The 18,950-nt window shown below is 28.7% G+C and overlaps 1 protein-coding gene across 1 annotated transcript; it reads left to right on the top strand.

Moving 5' to 3' along the window:
* The first annotated feature begins 2,018 nt into the window (after window positions 1–2,018).
* LOC129970223 (uncharacterized) lies at window positions 2,019–16,549 on the top strand. Its single transcript, XM_056084442.1, has 6 exons — window positions 2,019–2,189; window positions 2,610–2,662; window positions 5,109–5,216; window positions 7,357–7,404; window positions 11,480–11,533; window positions 16,363–16,549. The coding sequence occupies exons 1-6, from the start codon at window positions 2,060–2,062 to the stop codon at window positions 16,411–16,413; spliced, it is 444 nt and encodes a 147-aa protein (XP_055940417.1). The 5' UTR covers window positions 2,019–2,059; the 3' UTR covers window positions 16,414–16,549.
* The last annotated feature ends 2,401 nt before the right edge of the window (window positions 16,550–18,950 follow it).

Here is an 18,950-nt window from a genome sequence, read left to right as displayed (position 1 = left end):
AAATTTTTATACCCTGTACAAGATAATTCCCAATGAGTAAAATGCGCCCCATCCTCTAATAAGGCCCTGTGCAAAATTTCAGAATTTTATCATGAAAACTCTCAAAGGTATGTTAAAACAAAGTTTGTGAAGGGTCGATGACAAATTAAAATGCAAAGGTTTACAACTTCATTTCAGATGACGCGACGCTGGAATGCATCATATGGAAATAAAATATGCTTTATATCTTTAGTTTTTCAATACAAATTTTAAAATCTATGCTTCCTGAAAAATACTTTAAAATTTTATATCATGAATTGCAGAATATAACTTAAAAATAGCACAGTCAATGAACTTGTAAAATCCTTATGTAATCTTTCCTTTAAGTTATTATTTCTACAAATTTTTAATACTTTTGAACCAAACAATAGCAAAATTATTATTTATTTATTCAATCATTACTTTCTTTGTTAATTTGTGTACGAACCCTAAAACACGAATATGCGACATAATTTTTCCTCTCTGCGAACTCATATCCAGACATCGAAAAGTGGTGTAAGTCAGCATTTATGTAGTTTCATATCTTTGTGACGTTTTGTGATCGATTTCATAACATTTTACACTTTTTTTTACGCACCTTTGTAATTTATAGTTTAGTAGTCAATGTTTTTGAGACACCCTGTATATATATATATACATATTCTAGTTATGTCATAGCAACATTCATATATGTAAACTAAATAGTATATTAAAAATGGATTTTAAAGAGGATAAAGGCTTAATTAATTACACAATAGGATAATGTAAAATCTGTATTATAGTTTTTGCAAATTTTTGACATAATGAATTTTGTTTACAAACAACAATTCACTCGATCTTTTAAAATTAATTATTTTCTAATAACTTAGAAAATAACCCCCTTCTTTGCTGGTCTGGATATTTTAGAGATAGTAATTTAATTAATAAATTTTACTAAGCTATTCAGCTGCATTATTAAGTTAAAATCATGCAGCTAAACCAAGCACTTCCTCTATTAGATTTCAGTAAAATTTCATTATAAAAATTATAAATGTTCCGCATATTTTCTTACTGACACTTTATCAAGTCTCTAAACATGAAAAGATGCTTATTAATATTTCTCGTGTGTGTGTGTGTGTGTGTGTGTGTGTGTGTGTGTGTGTGTGTGTGTGTGTGTGTGTGTGTGTGTGTGTGTGTGTGTGTGTGTGTGTGTGTGTGTGTGTGTGTGTGTGTGTGTGAATACAAATATAAAGAATGTCCTTAAAAAGTTTTGTTAAATATATATTTTTAAAATAAAATATTTTGAGTGGCAAAGTGCTCAAATTTATTTATTAATTTTAAATATTTTCCCACGAAAATGCATTTGACAAACGTGTATAATTAATAATTGAATTTAAAAGAAATTTATGAAAATATTTTTTGTGTATATATATTAAATACAATATTCCATAAATTTCGTCTTTAAAGTTCAATATAGCCCCTTCTGCTAAATCTTATATAAATACATATATAGAATAAATCAAATACATTTAAAACTTTAAAAATACTTAAGTTAGTCATAAAAAAATACTTACGTTTTTAAACCTATTATTAACTATTTATGTTATTTAAAAATATAAGCTTTAAAGTGATTTTTTTCTCACATAAACGTATATAATATATTGCCGATAAAACATTAAAAATTAAATTGACATATATTTTTTTTTTTCTTATTTCAAAATTTTACCATCCCATTAAACAAACACGAAAGAAGAGCTGTGTTTAAAAGTTGTAAAAATGTTTTGATTCTCATATCATTCACAATTTCTTTTTCCTTAAACCTGTGCCAATAGTAAACATTAATAAAAAGAAATATATTTACCCAAACCATTAAAAGTAAATATGGTATAACAATTAGAAATAATCAAAGCAAAGAAAAAACATATATAACATTATTTATTTGAAGTATTTTTATTATTATTATTATAAAAATTTATTGCAGACTATTCCGGCGCTAGAGTATAAAAGCGGTTGAAAAAGACCTATCGGCAATAAGAATCGCTTCAGTACGTAAAACTACAAAATGTACAGCAAAATTATCCCTTCCGCTCTGGTTATTTTCAGTTTGCTGGTGATAAGTGAGAGCAAAGTGAAACAACCTTCAAATTTGGACCAATATTATGATTGCTTTAACCATGCTGAGTGCGAAGTAGGTAAGATATCTCGTTCAATGTTAAATTGAGGAAATTCAACATGAAGAAATTCTTTAATCACACTTATGGTAATGCACTTGGGGATATTTTTTTAATTCAAATATCTTTTAATATTTTCATTCTGTAATTTAAAATTAATTATTATAATTATTATTATAATTATAGAATTTAAGTTGTTCTTTTTTACCAAAACTCAAAATTCCACATTTATAAACATGATTAAAATGTGACTGTGAGATGAATAATAACTTATAGCTTCTTAGCTTCATTATATTGAGCATAATAATAACTTATAGCTTCTTAGCTTCATTATATTAATAACTTATAGCTTCTTAGCTTCATTATATTAATAACTTATAGCTTCATTATATTGAGAAATAACTATATGAGTAATGTAATTTAATAATTTTATTGTTTCAGATATGTCAGACTCTGACAGTATATTCACATGTTTCGATAAGCTGTCTGACAAGGTAAACCATTTTATTTGTCAACTAATTGTTGCAATTTAATAGTTAATTATCTATGGCAATCTGTTTGTTAGTCAATAGACGATTTAAGAATATAAATCTATATCGAAATCTGAACCAATTTTTCTTCAAAATATTAATGCTAGTGATTTGACTTTATTTGAATTTAAATAGATTTCTGAAATTAAAAAGTTTGTAAAGAATTTTTTTTTTTGAAATAAGGAGTAAAATAAAAGTTAATTGCTTTCGGGGGAGGGGGGAACTAACAACAATTTTTGGAATTTTAAATCTAGGTTTAAATTTTCAATATTTTGAGGAACTTGCCATTAATAATTAGTATTTTTGCATTATTTTTAGAAGTTTTTTTAGTGAAAGAATTTTGTTTATACTAGACAGCTTTAGCTACCAGTTTGATCTCCCCATTATAGACATTTTTTTCTGTTAAAAAATTAATATGTAATGCTTTTATTTTTTCTTAAATTTCCTGGGTCTAATACCATTAAATTACGAAGTGTTTTTTCCTACAAAAAAAAACGGATATCCAACTTTATATGTAATGATTTGCAAAAGTACATCATTATATGTTTTGATAAAGGAGTTTAAATTTCATCCCAACATGGGAAGTCATTGTTGCAAATTGTGTATCAAATTAATCTTTTTTGAAAATTTTTAAAAATAAAAAAAGAAACTTTATTTCAAATTTCCAAATCTTTAAAAATACAATATCTGAATTTTCGGCTAATGCAAAGTGAGAGAAGTTTTTGGGTATGATTGTTTTTGAAGATACTAAAATCAATTTCTATTGTCCCGCCATGGCGAAAATCTATCCGGTGACTTTTAAGCCTATTTTCCACTTTAAATTAAATTTTATGATAGACACTTCTTTCTATAATTTTATTTTTTTACATTTTCCTTCCTCTGTTTAAAATGAAGTGTTTTTTAATATGACGAACTTTCCCACAAATATTTGTAATAATATTTTGTAGCTCCAGTAATTAGCTTGAAATAAATATAACTTTAAAAACTTTAAATGAAGTAATCTGAAACTCATATTATAGTTTATTAGCATTTTCTATTGTCATTCGACTATATGAACTAAGAAAAATTATTACCTCACGTACATTAGTGTTTTAAACATGTATAGATATTTTTTTAAATATATTTTTCATTTTTCCATACCCACCAATTAAAATTTTGAAATTCCATTTTGCCATCTGTAGTTAATTATGTCAAATCTACATTAAATTTTTAAAAATGAAAAAAAAAAAAACTTCTTTAATTTGAACAGTGAATTTGAAATACATTTTCCAATAAATAGCCAGTATCTTTAAGTGCATTGTTTTATACAATAAGAGCAAATGAACGCAATGAACAATTTTATTTTATGTTCATTTTCATGGTTTTGTTTGTTATCAAAAATGAAAATAAAATAGCATCTCAGTTATATAACATTTTTAATGCATTTAAGAAATAAAGAATAATTTATATTTCTCTTATATAATTTTATGAAAACTTTTAAAATTAAGATGGCATATTCTTTTACAACGATTGTTCCATGGGTTTTTTTCCATGCTACGAATGTAATAATCGATATATTTACGTTTCATTGCATTGCAATTCTAATGTAATAATTAATTTGATAACTGATTTAATAAGAAGAAACATTAACTATTAAATTATCTGGGTTATATTTCATTATTTATAAGCGATTTGTTTTTGTATTTACTAATATTTATAAGAAATTAGCTGCTGGATACTACTTGGTGTAAAAAATATTCGAACTTTAAAGCATCTCATTACTTAGTGAACTGAAAGTAAAAAATTCATCAATGTAGTATATTTAATATCAAAAATATTTAACTTTTAATATAAAAATATTAAATCGTCATTTCATTTACTTTTATTAAAATAAAAAACAACAATCTATTAAAATGTAGAAAAATTTCAATATCTCGCAAATTTTCGAAACATTACAAATTGTTCTAAAAGTATTTTAAAAATCAGAGAGAGCTAATTTTTTAAACATTTATTAACAACTTTTAAGGAAAAATTTTAGCATTAAGAATGTAAATAATTATTTACCGCATAAAATATTGAGGCGAGTTCTTACAAGGTAAATTTTAATCTCCATCGGTTTATAAAAATAAGTTTTCAATGTTGTATCAATTTTTAAATTAAAACTACAAACGAATGTAACTTTCAAAAATATAATTTTCAAATTGAAAAAAAAAAAACATTTTTTTAGTAACAATAATATAAATAAATTAACTATTTGCTTGTCGCGAAATGTTCAATAATACTTTCCTTTGGATTGATAGTGTTTTTGAACAGAACTTGTGGAATGTTTTTTAAGCCATATGTATTTCTATATTTGTACCGAATATAGAAAAAAAAAAAAAAAAACAGTATTTCAATTTTACTTATACACATATTGAATTTTTATTTTTAGCAATTGCAGCCCATATTTAAATATGTGAACGATACTTACGTCGAATATCATACCGATAGTGTACCAGAAGCAGTCCAAGAGTATTGCAATCTATCTGGAGACTTCCAAGTGAGCACTTTTTTATTGGCTATATTTTATTGTACTTGCTAATAAATGTCAGAGTGTATGTGCTTTTGAAGGCAATGAATGGTTTTGGTTTAAATGAGTGATAAAATTGTTTCTCATCGCAGTATAATACTAGAAGAAGAATCTATATTGATCAATGTTTAAATTTAACTTAATCCATTAAAATTTTGTTTATTTATATACATTTATATACTACTTTTTGGCGATAAGTTTGTTCCACTGGAATACTGATTTTTCTTGCTTTTTAACTATTTATGCGGAATAGAATTAATATTTCACTATATTTAATGAGACATATAAATTAAATTGAATAAATCGTAAACAAATTACTACTCTATCAAAATTAAAATGTTGGTTAGAATAAGACCAATGTACTAACGCCAAATTTGATTTATTTTGGGGCGATGCCTCTTCAAATGTAATAGTGGCAATTTTTTATTACAACACTAGAAGTTGTAGTTATTATTTTGGTAGATATCCAAGATGGCGGACTTTTTGGCGACGTTTTAGAAAAATGACAGATTTTGAGGTGCTTGACGAGAAACCGTACGTTAATTTTGTCTTACAAAATTTGTATTATCGTTAAAGTACATAATTCAGTAGTTTCATAGAATTAGTTATTTTTTAAAACAACTTATTATGATTTTTCAATTATTCCATAGAATTTTTAGTTATGCCAAGAAATAATTTATCGCATTATGTGAAATAAATCCTTGCTTTGACGATAGTCATTGCGATTACTTGACAACGGTTCAGCATCATTTCTCATTGAATTAAATTTTCTGTTTGACATTAGAATCAAAATTGGTTCACATTTCTTTCCACTGACTACTTAGCACTTTCGCCATTTCTGCACTTTAATCATTAAACTATTTTTCCTAGTATTTCTAACAATATTTCGAAGCTCCATTAATTAGTTAATGGTGTGCAATGGAATTAATTACAATGGTAAAAGAATTCAATTGAAACGTCCGTAAGATAGTTTGTTTACATTTGGTCATTGTCATTAGATAATAAGTAATAAGACCTGTTTCTGTACCATGCATCAAAGCGTAATACATGCTAGGAGGCTAAGCCTCCTGCTTCCTACAGCTCTTTAAATCCTATTATTGCTACTCAATTATCTTTTTAAGTACAGTACACTGCCGAGTATCCGATTCGGGACTATTCGGATTCCGTTCTATCCGGCCTAGTTTTCTTTTATCGTTATTGAATGATGAAGTGAACGTGGCTGCGCTCACATTCTATGTGGCTTGGGATAAATGGAGGACCTTGTACTCAGTAAGAAGTGCGAAAATGCGTAAAAACAGCGAGTTTTGTATAAAACCTCTGTCTTCTAGTATTGGTTGGCAAAGCAATAAGTTCATAGAACTCTGGCGTATCCAGCTTTTTTTGTAATCCGGCCAGCCTTTTTGCCACATTAGGCAGGATATTCGGGAGTATACTGTAATTACATCCGAGTAAAAGAACTTTTAATGCTTATTGATAAATAATATCAGAGTTCGACTTTACTGTGTCTGCAACAGTTGTGTTCAGGTCTGCCACGGTTCATAGAAAATGAAAGAGCACCACAATATATCCATTCTTCAAAAATAAGATTCAGTTAATAAAGAAGGCACATCGTTTGATAAAGTCTCTTCTAGATCCTCATTTCCCTGTTCAGTTCTTCTTCTAGGAGCATTTCTTTGCCGTGTATTAATTACACCTCGGATATTTTTGCCGATAAACACGGTCAGTTCCAGAATATTCAGCTATATGTCGCTGTCGATAGCATTTATAGTAATCGCATCGATTATTGGCCATTTTTAAGCAAATTAATGCTCTCAAACAACAAAAACGAATTCTTTAGAATTTGAATGTTGAAGCAATGTTATGGTGAGTTGAGTTAAAACCTTTAAGCAGATGTGTGTTCTTGCTTATGATTGGCTCTTTGGTGCCACTGATTGTTATATCGTCTGTCACTGACTATGTGTTGTCGTTTTCATTATTTTTATATATTATATAGACACAGGTAGGCAGATTATTTGTTTAATGCAATAGATTTACAAGTTGTTTATAAGATTCTTTTCTTCTCTTGAAATGTAAATTTTCTTTTCCTTATAAATCTTTCTTTTTTTTACAGAAACAAGTATATAAAGCAACCGTTAAGGGTATTTTCAGTTACCAGGATGTAAGTAACATGATTTTGAATTCATTTCTCTTATTTTTAATAAATAATGTACAAAATTGAAAGTGTCAGTTAATATCAAAAATTGTAGATAATGTAGAAATTTTTTTTAAATCTTATTGCCATGAAAGAATGTACTAATTTGCGTCCATATGTTATATGAAAAAGTCAATTCATATTAAAATATATAGAACATTTTAAAAAAATCATGGATATAAAAAATGCATTAATTTGTGTTCATATATTATCATAATTCCTATTTAATATTTTGAATGGATTTATAAATATTCTAAACATATTATATTTTCTCAGAAAGAGAGGTTTTATTTTCTTATCAAATTTTTAATTATCAATTTATTTATTCGCGTCATTGCTTTCAGATATAATTACAAAACATTTAACATTTTACATAAATTATATTCTTATAAACTTTATAAAAAGTTAATTTATGCAAATTTTTCAAGAAAAAAATCAAATAGTTCTGCATGTGAAATAAGATTTAAAGTGATTTTATATTCATGATTTCATAGTTTGAGTTTCCTACATCATTAATGCAATAATTTTGGTCATTTTTCAAAGAAAAAAATCAAGAAATTCTATAGTTAAAGCCAGATTTCAAGTTCCAAATTTTAATTTCACTGGCATTAAAAATGTGAAATATTGTGCAAAACGCAATATTTTTTAAGGAATTTGTAAACTATATTTATCTTAAGTTTTAATGCGCATGGAAAATTCATATTATTTAAAATTTGAATGCACTTGAGTCATTTCTTATCGAAAAGGTAGCAATGCATTTTGCTGAAATGTATTTTACACCATAAAGTTCTTGTAGCGTAGAAGTATTGACATGAGTTTCTTTTTTATTATTATATTAGGAAAACTAAACCATATAATAAGCAAAAGAGAATTTTTTTTCACATTTTATTCAATGGCTCAACAGCGGCATTTTTACTTCAAATAAAGGAAAAATTATTATCTACAATTAAGCATATATTCAATTCCAGCTTTAGAAAAGATAAACTTGAAAGATATATTTTCATATTAATATTTTAGATAATTATTTGCAGTAAAACGTATATGGGACTGAATGTATGCCCCGAAGTGCATTTATCAATGGATTAGTTGTTCCCAGTCTAATCTTTATGTAAGATTGATCTTTTCATGTTATATTAATACACGTGAACATGATTAAAATCAATGCATCATCAGAAACTCTTCAAAGTTACATAGACTTGGATGACAGAAAAACTTTTCATTCGGAGATAAAAAGTCTTTATCAATGAGTGCCTTCTAATCGTAAAAATTATATGACTGTACAATGGAACCTGAGCATTCAGAATGTCGTCCATGAGCCTTGATAAGAGACATTCTGTTTTTCTTCCATCAAGGACAAACATTCTGAACAAATGAATAAATAACAACAAATGAATAAAATGAATAAATAAATAAATAAAATGAAAGAAATGAATAAAATGAATAAATAAATGAATAAAATGAAAGAAATGAATAAAATAAATAAATAAATGAGTAAAATGAAAGAAATGAATAAAATGAATAAATAAATGAATAAAATGAAAGAAATGAATAAAATGAATAAATAAATGAATAAAATGAATAAATAAATGAATAAAATGAATAAATAAATGAATAAAATGAAAGAAATGAATAAATAATCTATTTATTGAGAATATTTCATAATATTTTTAGAGCTTCACAGTGTGAAAAATATAAAATTTGGATGTCATTTATCAGTCCGACCCCAATATTTAAAGAATAGGATAGAAATACAGCTTATTTTTCAGTCTAAAAACAAGATAATATATTTGTTATGCTATATGAAAAAATTTAAGCAAATCATTTCATAAACCTCTAAACAAGATTTTTTTTTCTTTTTACCTCGTTTTAACCATAAGACGCCCTTTTTTTCCATTAAAAAACTTTTGCTGCTTAACAGGTTCATTTTGGGTTCATAAATGTTGTTCCAATTTCTTTCAGACAGATATTCATAAATATTACTATTTACGAATGGTTTTCAAAAAATTAATCCCAAACGTAGTCGCATACCTTAAGATATCGGATTTGCAGGAAATTTTCTTTCCATAAATGATATAAGTAGGAATATATTGAGTTAATTAAGTTGATTTGAAATATTTGGCATGTCGAATTCAATAGTACAATATACCAGTTGCCTATCATACCGGGTGTTTCAAAAATGACCGGTATATTTGAAAAATCAATAAAAACTAAACGGGCAGCGATAGAAATACACCGTTTGTTGCAATATGCTTGGGAAAATAGTAAATTTTCAAGCCTTTCAACTTGCGAAATTAGTTACAATTTACAACAAAAGATGGCGCTGTAGACTATTTGAAAGATATAGAAGAAAACGCAGTCTGTGAGTTCGCCATTCTGTAAGTCGTCTTTCTGCTTTAAGCGTGTGCTGTCCACAGATTGCAAGTTTGTTGTGGAAAAAAATGGTTTATTCCTTACAACAGAGGATTTTTCTGGTGTTGAAATTCCACTGAGTATAACACAGTGTTGTTCCAATAAGACGAAGTTCTCAACGGAAGTTTAATCTAACTAAAGGACCGAAAAGCGATACAATAAAGGATCTGTTTGAAAATTTTCAACGGACTGGGAACGTGAAGGATGAACGTGCTGGAAAGATAGGGCGACCGCGTACTGCAACCACAGAGGACAATGCTCAACTTGTGCAACAACAGCGGCCTCGGGTTTCCATTCGCCGTGTTGCAGCTGCGGTTCAGATAAAGCCAACGTCCACATATCGTCTCATGCGCCAGAGTTTATACCTCTATCCAAACAAAATTGAAATTCGGCAACGCCTCAGCGCTGCTTCCATAAATGCACGAGAGACATTCGCTAACGATATGGTGCAAAGGATTGATGAGGCGATATCCATGCGGGCAGCTTTTGGTTTATTGACGAAACTTATTTTTACCTGGAAGGCTTCGTCAATAAACAGAACTTGCACATATGAGGAACCGAAAAACCCATATTGCAGTCCCATTGTCCCTGCATCCGAAAACAGTAATGGCTTGGGCCGCCATTTCTTCCAAAGGACTCATTGGCCCATTTTTCAGATCCACAGTGATTACTGCACCACGCTATCTGGACATTATTCGTGAATTGCGAACACCTTGTGGTTTATGCAAGATGATGCCCGACCACATCGCACGCTTTAATTTCCTGAACGAACATTTCGATGATCGTGTGATTGCTTTGGACTATCCCACACATGCAGGAAGCGGCGTGGATTGGCCTCTCTTTTCGCCAGACATGAACCTCTGTGACTTCTTTTTGTGGGGGCACTTGAAAGACCAGGTGAACCGCCACAATCCAGAAACAATTAAACAACTGAAGCAATACAACTGTTCTTCATGAGAAGCCATCCCGCCTGAGACGTTTACACGGGTTTCTGCTCATTTCATTCTGAGACTACGCCATGTTATTGCTGCGCATGGTGGATATTTGAAAAATATCGTTATTTAGATTTTTTTTCTAGGCTGCAGCGCCATCTGTAGTTGAAAATTGTAACTAATTTCGCAAGTTTGTCTGAATGAAAATTTACTGTTGTCCCAAGCATATTGCAACAAACGGTGTATTTCTATCGCTGACCATTTAGTTTTTATTGATTTTTCAAATATACCGGTCATTTTTGAAACACCCGGTACAAATATGAATAACTGCCTACAACTCTATATATGACAAATAGAAAAGTACATTTTAAGATCTAATACTTCAAACAAAATAAAATATTTCATAAATTTACAAACATATTTTTTTTAAAAAAAAAGGGGGGGGAAACAGGATATCAGCAATCTTTCATCTCCTTACTCTTTCGTTAATTAGTAAATGGAATGATACCTGTCTTTATAATATCATTTATGAGAGTAAATTGATTCAAAAATGAAAAGAGTTAAATCTTACTAAAACATATTCATTCTCCATTTCATTGCAGTTGTATTTGATTATCCATTTACAAAATTTGTTTGAAATATTGTTTCAAAACAATGTTGAATTCAGATGTTAAATTTTGCATATTTATACTATTTTATAGATGAAATGCGATCAATCAATGGAGGATGAATGCGATAATGCTGAAACCTTATTGGTAAGTTGGTTTATATTTCATTCGAAGATAATATATTTTTACTAAACATAATGATTTATTTCTTAAATGTTTTTATCTCAATATTAGATTTAATATTAATGTTTTGCGCAACTATCTGTTATAACTCTAAAGACGCATTAAGGGATCACTTGTATTTTCCTGGTGGTAAACTTTTAAATTGAGACAAAAATTGAAAAATTTTTAATTTTAAATTAACACTGAAATTTTCACACAGGGGTTGTTCATATTAACTCATAGGGACGTGAAAGGAAATTTTTTTTAATCTAAATAATATTTTTTTTTGGTCAATAAGTGTTTCAGATTATGCGATTGTATTTATTAAGTAAGAGGAATCATACGAAAACTGAAAAAGAGGAAAAAAAAGAAAAAGGAAATTCGTGCTGAAAATTCTAACATCTATAGATATGGAAGAAAATGGAAAGTTCTGAGAAGCTTCAAATATCATTGGAACGTTATTGTTTTTGTTTTTTTCTTTTCCTAAGTCATATGAAAAATTTATCAGAAACACTGGTTTACTTTGCTGAACGCAATAAGAAATATCAGCTTGTGTGTCAAATCCATTTCACATCCATCCTAATATCGGTGACTTTAACGAAAAAAGCTGATAATTTCTCTAAAACATTACTTCCAATATCTTCATACAAAAAAATGAAGACTAATAAACCTTCAAAGAAATTTTTCTCAATATAATAAAGCAATATTTTTACGAGGAAACAATAGTGTGCATGCATGAAGCCAGATCCAGGGACTTTTATGCAGTCTGAATTGCAGCATCAATGAATAAAAACATCCGTATTAACAAGATTAGAAATAAGATGAATAAAGCATAAGAAAAATAAACTTCAAATAAAAAATAATAATAATAGTATGGAAAGTTGAAATATTTAGAGTGACATGCATTTTATTAAGATTTTTATGCGTTAAAAGGAAACCTTTTTTAACATTGTGAATGTCTATTATCAATAACAAAATGGGAAGAGGCCATTTGTAGTTAAGTAGAGACATTCATAATTAGCAATGTTGACAGCAAAAAGAAATAGAAATAAATGTTGAAGGCTAACTGCAAGCGTATGATCTAAAAAACGTAAAAAGATTTCGAGAGATATTGGTGATTTGATCAATGGCGGTAACTTCATAAGCTAGATAAAAACCTCCGGAAAGGAGTGTACACTTTTGTCTAGTTTCTTCGTTTCTCGGCTAGGAACCATAACGTTGCGAATTCGAACCTCAAACTTGCACATTGGTGACCCTGGTTCTGAACAACTGCATCCTTCGTTCAGCTGTCGTGGCTCCATCTACCGGCAGCAATCAATCACACACGCTCGTCGTCGCCAACCATAACGCTTGGCGCGATAACAACGTTCTACGCTCGCCATAACGCCTGGGGCGATAATCACGTTCGTCGCTCGCCATAACTGGCACGATAATCACATTCGTCGCTCGCCATAATTGGCTCGATAAACTCCACCGACTCGCTGGTGAGGGAGTATTGTGGCGGTAACTTCATAATCCAGATAACAACCTCCGGATAGGAGTGTGCACTTTTGTTTGGTGGCTTTGTTACTTGGCTATGAGTTCTAACCTTGAGAGTGCGAACTTCAAACTTGCACAGATCTTTATGCCTTTACTTTCTGATGAATGGATAAACGAGTTCTTGATGCAATAGGATGCCTTATAAACAGAATAACTTTATTTTCAACTTACTTAGCCAAGTTGCAGTTAGTGTCACATTACAAATGGTAGAGGGTTGCTTGATATTGAGATTAATTATTAGTTTATATAAAAGCTCTTTAGTCTCACATGGCTACTTGGAAAAATCTGCTTATCAAAGATAACCACAAATAAGATTTTGACGAAACTTTTTATATGCTTGATATATATATGTCCTCGAAATATAAATTTGATAGATAATTTTTAATTTAGTTTATTTTTCACCTGATTATTTGATAGGTAATAGAGTTTTCATTTCATCTACTATGATATTTAGTGAATAAAGTAGTCTTAATGCTTCCAACGCTTTAATGCACAATAGTCACAATAAATATTTTTCAATGTTTTAACCTTCCTTTGAAAGTATTTTTAAAACTTTTTTAGTGTCGAGCAATTTTTCTGTGCCCGGAAGCTATATAACCAGCTAAGAAATAAAAATTAAAATATGGACATTTTGGCGATTTATGCATTAGAATGAAGAAAAGGATATAGCAACTAAATTGCAACGAGGAATTCCTGATCGTAATTGTCTAGTGGTAGAGAGCATTTCATGCAGATATACTCTGAAGATGTTTGGAAGGATAATGTAAAGTGATTAAAATGACATTCTTTTGAATTTTAATTTCAAACAGTTAGATTTGAAAGGAGGTCAAAGGGCTTTATCCTATTAGATAGATGTTTTTATATCAAGGAAAATAACTTATTTTTTGAAACTTGTGTTTAACTCCTCCGATTATAATGTTCATAACTCATAAAAGCCTGAGCGTATTACAATGAACTTCCTTAAAACTAAACAGCTCTGAACATTATAATATTCAGAGTTCAATTTCATATAACATTATAATGTGTGCATTATAAAGGAATATCCCAATATTTCAGGGCTATATTCAGGAAAAGCAAAATAAAGTGCAACCGTGTTGTTCGCTGGAAATTAAAATGAACCGTAGAAGATGTATATTTAACATAGATATAACTATTCATTGTAAACTGCAAAAATATGAACTATATCAAGTCGATAGGATTGCTCATCCTATACTTTTTCAGCATCTTTTATGTGACGCTTTGAATACTTGTACATATGAATGTATTATGTTCGTCAGAGTCAGTTGGAAGAGGTGAAACAAACAATGCTGTACATATGAATACTTGTACATATGAATGTATTATGTTCGTCAGAGTCAGTTGGAAGAGGTGAAACAAACAATGCTGTACATATGAATACTTGTACATATGAATGTATTATGTTCGTCAGAGTCAGTTGGAAGAGGTGAAACAAACAATGCTGTACATATGAATGTATTATGTTCGTCAGAGTCAGTTGGAAGAGGTGAAACAAACAATGCTGTACATATGAATACTTGTACATATGAATGTATTATGTTCGTCAGAGACAGTTGGAAGAGGTGAAACAAACAATGCTGTACATATGAATACTTGTACATATGAATGTATTATGTTCGTCAGAGTCAGTTGGAAGAGGTGAAACAAACAATGCTGTACATATGAATACTTGTACATATGAATGTATTATGTTCGTCAGAGTCAGTTGGAAGAGGTGAAACAAACAATGCTGTACATATGAATACTTGTACATATGAATGTATTATGTTCGTCAGAGTCAGTTGGAAGAGGTGAAACAAACAATGCTGTTTGATGAAGCCCAATGAAATAATCAAATATTGCCTTACACATATATCTGCAACTTTTCATAGTTTTACACCAAATATGGCAAGTTACCAAATTATGGGATGTGTTATCGTACTGCTTCGATATCTTCAGTGGCTCTTAAGGAACACTTATAATTGTACCGAGTTTAAACTTTCAATTTTTATTTTTTCATTTCCGATGAACAACAAAGTTAAATTTTGATTAATGTTCATTTATAAGGTAAAGTTAGGATATTCTTTTATAACCATCCTGTACTTTTCATGAGGATGGGCCAGAGGTCTGTTGCAAAAGGTTATGATCTTGCCAGATGTAAATATCGTAATAATCAAACCAATTTTCCATCTCGAAGAAAAATGTTTCAATGAAATGTTGGAGAAATGTTTCCTTACAATGAACTAATTGAGGTAATTTTAAATGAGGTAATTTTAATGAGGTAATTTAATGAGGAATGAGGTAATTTTAAATAAATCATTCTCAGAACTGCGAGTAGCATTAGAGATTTTATTCATATCAAATATTTTCTTTAAAATCTTGATCAATGGAATTAATTTTTTAATATGCATGTGTATTTATATAGTTTTTGAATTCAAAAATAAACGTTTTTACTGTATTTTCATTGCTCTTTCTTGAAACAATATATATAAATTTCTCTGCATAAAATAAAAATATTTATTTCTTGACTAATGCAAGCTGTATATATCTTATATTCATTTAAGTAATGTTTGAAAACGGCTTCACGATACGATATATTTGTTACCCTTCTTTGCATTAATTCAACGATGGTTTTAAATACTTAGAACAATTTTTTTAATAATAGTTTTTTAAAAATCTGTTTATAATTTTATTCACTTTACATTATTATTTCTTATTAATTATAAAGTGAAAGTAGCATAATATACTTCAAAATTATTGCCCAATTGCATTCCAAATTGGAAATATAAATACATAATCTTTTCTGTAGAACTAACTATTTATTATGATTATCGGTTTATACGTTATAATAGTTTTATTTGAGTTTTAAGTGATACTTTCAGTGAAATATCAGAGATTTTATTTATATAAAATATTTTCTTCATATTTAAGACCTTGACCAGTGGAATTAAATTTTTTATATGCATGTGTATTCAAATAGTTTTTAAATTGGAAAATCAACGATTTTATCGAATCTTCATTATTCTTTCTAGAGAAGATAATTATAAATTTCTCTACCTAAAATAAAAGTATCCATTTCTTTACAAATGAACGCTGTAGATATCCTACATTCATTTGATTTTTGACAACGGCTTTACATCATCATTTCTTATTAATGATGAAGTGAAAGCAACGTAATATAATTGAAAATAATAGAACTTCTCATTATGATATACGTTATAAAAATTTTATTTCTGTTTATAATTATGAATCAATCATTTAACAATTTCATTTTTCAGAAATGCTTCCTGAACCTCTTCAAAAATCTGCAGAAGATGGACTATTGTTGAGTAAACCAATGAGGAAGATGTATTCCGAAAGTGATTTTTGTTCCGGTAACAAAATAATAAGCCATTGTTGAAATTCGTTTCGTATTTCCAAAAATTATTTTGATATTTTCAATAATAAAATTTAGTTTATTATTAAACTTAGTTTTTATTTGGGCTTTTATTATTGTGTTTGGATGAGAAACAATTTTGCAAAATGAAATTGTATCAATATTACTCGTTAAATTAGTTTCGATCGTAAAATGTACAACCTAAGTTGCACATTCCAGCTCAAACAATTTATAGAAGGAGCTCCAGGTTTAATTATTTAGGAATAACCCATTAATGGATGAGTATAATATAAATGTTTACCTTTATATAATTTAATTGAATATTTTTTCACACGTGTTTTTAAATTTCACAAAAAAATATTCGTATTTCTTAATAAATGCATATATGATATCTTTAAAAATTGAACAAAAAAATTTCAAATATTGCGCCTAGATGCATACTACCCATTATAATACGTCATTAAATAAGCTAGTAAATTTTATGAAATCATTTTTAATTTCACATATATTTATAATAAAAAGTTAAATGAAATCATTTTACTATGCTCTCATAGTGTAAAATTGTCAAATAGTATTTTTCTTGCATTTATATTTACATACACAATGTGTCACACTTCTATCTATCAAGTTATCAAATACGTTAAGGTGTACGTACACACTTGAAGATTATTTTTTTAATTTTAACTTTAAAAATCCAGTTTTTTCACAGTAGGTTATTAATATATGTTTAAACTCATTTCAATGAGAAAAAACCATATTACATTAATTATTAATTAATTAAATAATATTTAATGAGCTAATTAGCCTATTTTTTTAAACATGATATCTTAAATTCTAATTTGTACAAACACACAATTCTAGATGGAAATTATGCCTAATATTACTCTTCATGTTATCTGCCTCAAACAAGTTATAAAAATGTATAGATTTTTAAAACAATTTTTTCATCAACGATGAATAGAAAAGCGAGATTTTTTCTATAATTTTAACTTTTAAACAGCTATTAAAAATTTATTTCTATAAATATAACTTTGATTGAGGCACAAAACATCCGCTATTTGATACAGATTATTTTGATATATAAATAACTGTATTTGGTTAATTTCTTGTTGAGTTATGATTGTTTGAATGAAGCAACATAGTGGGAAAATATGATTCTTTATAAAATGAGTTTTAAAAACACCGTAACTAGAGTTTTTAATGAAAACACCTCAAGAAAAATAATTATAACTCGTGAAATATTTCGAATATTGACAACATCTTGGTATCGTTTGAAAGCTAAAGGATCAGAGAACATATTAAGCAATAAAAAAATATTCGATATTTTGAACGATTTTCGAAGTTTCAAGTGTGTACATACACCTTAAAAAATAAATTTATTAAGGTCATTTTTTATACCTCTCACTGGTATTTGAAAACTCGTTTTGTTACACTTTCCAGAAATAAGAGATATATCACGGTAGGTAATAAAAACTGAGTAGCCAGTGAATGATAATTCATTTATAAATCTAATTAATTTATTTTAAATCAGCAATAGATGCTGTAAATCAGGTGTTACGTGTTCTTGCACTATGCAGAACGGCATTTTTCTCACATACATGTTATGCTGCTCATCTTTCTCAATTCATCATTAGTTCAAAACCCAGTGCCATTTCAAATTAGCTAAGTATTTCTCTCATTATTCACGGTATTGGTATGCAAAATAGTAGCATGAATACATACATACATATATGTATATACATAAACACACATATATATACATACATACTCACACGCACAACAATTTTAAGCGGAGATAAAATACATATATAGGAGTTTCTTTGTGTGTGTGTGTGTGTGTGTGTGTGTGTGTGTGTGTGTGTGTGTGTGTGTGTGTGTGTGTGTGTGTGTGTGTGTGTGTAGTAATATGAGGTCGCAGATGAAAAGTGTCGTCAGTAAAAACAAGAAATATTGAGGAAATGAAAAAAAAACTCTTTGTTTACATTATATGTTTAGAGCAGATGATATACAAGTTCAGTGACGTCACTTAAATAAGGATAAAATTTTGGGGGAAAAATATTGAATTGTATAAATGTTTATTTAGTTTGCTTTATCAAATCGACTGCAAAACCTTATTGAGTTTAAATGGCATTATGCTAGCTTCAAACGATTTTTTCCCTTCGAGAGTATTTTATAGTCATGGAGCGATTTACGCCCCCTGAGAAAGCAGACGAACATTTTATGTACGGAGCTGCAAATTGTAACAGAAGAGATGTGTTGAGGTTGCACCATGAACACTTCCCCAACAGTATAAAAGCTGATCACAAAATATTTCCCTGGTGAGCGGACTTATCTATGACAAGTGCCATAAGTAATAATAAGAAAATTTTTCCTTCGTGAGCGGACGTCTCTATGATAAGTGCGATAAGTAACAATAATAAAATTTTTCCTTCCTGAACGGGCTTGTCTATGACAAGTGCCATAAGTAACAACAACAAAAATTTTCCTTCG

The sequence above is a fragment of the Argiope bruennichi genome, chromosome 1 (genome assembly GCF_947563725.1).
Source record: "Argiope bruennichi chromosome 1, qqArgBrue1.1, whole genome shotgun sequence".
NCBI classification, from domain to species: Eukaryota; Metazoa; Arthropoda; class Arachnida; order Araneae; family Araneidae; genus Argiope; species Argiope bruennichi.
This window is presented reverse-complemented; position numbering and strand designations above follow the sequence as displayed.

Bases quoted from the DNA above. Each gene is read 5' to 3' on its own strand.
- LOC129970223 (XM_056084442.1), top strand. From the start codon at position 2,060: ATGTACAGCAAAATTATCCCTTCCGCTCTGGTTATTTTCAGTTTGCTG. The intron at 2,190-2,609 runs GTAAGATATCTC...TTATTGTTTCAG, and splicing joins CCATGCTGAGTGCGAAGTAG to ATATGTCAGACTCTGACAGT. The intron at 11,534-16,362 runs GTAAGTTGGTTT...TTCATTTTTCAG, and splicing joins ATAATGCTGAAACCTTATTG to AAATGCTTCCTGAACCTCTT.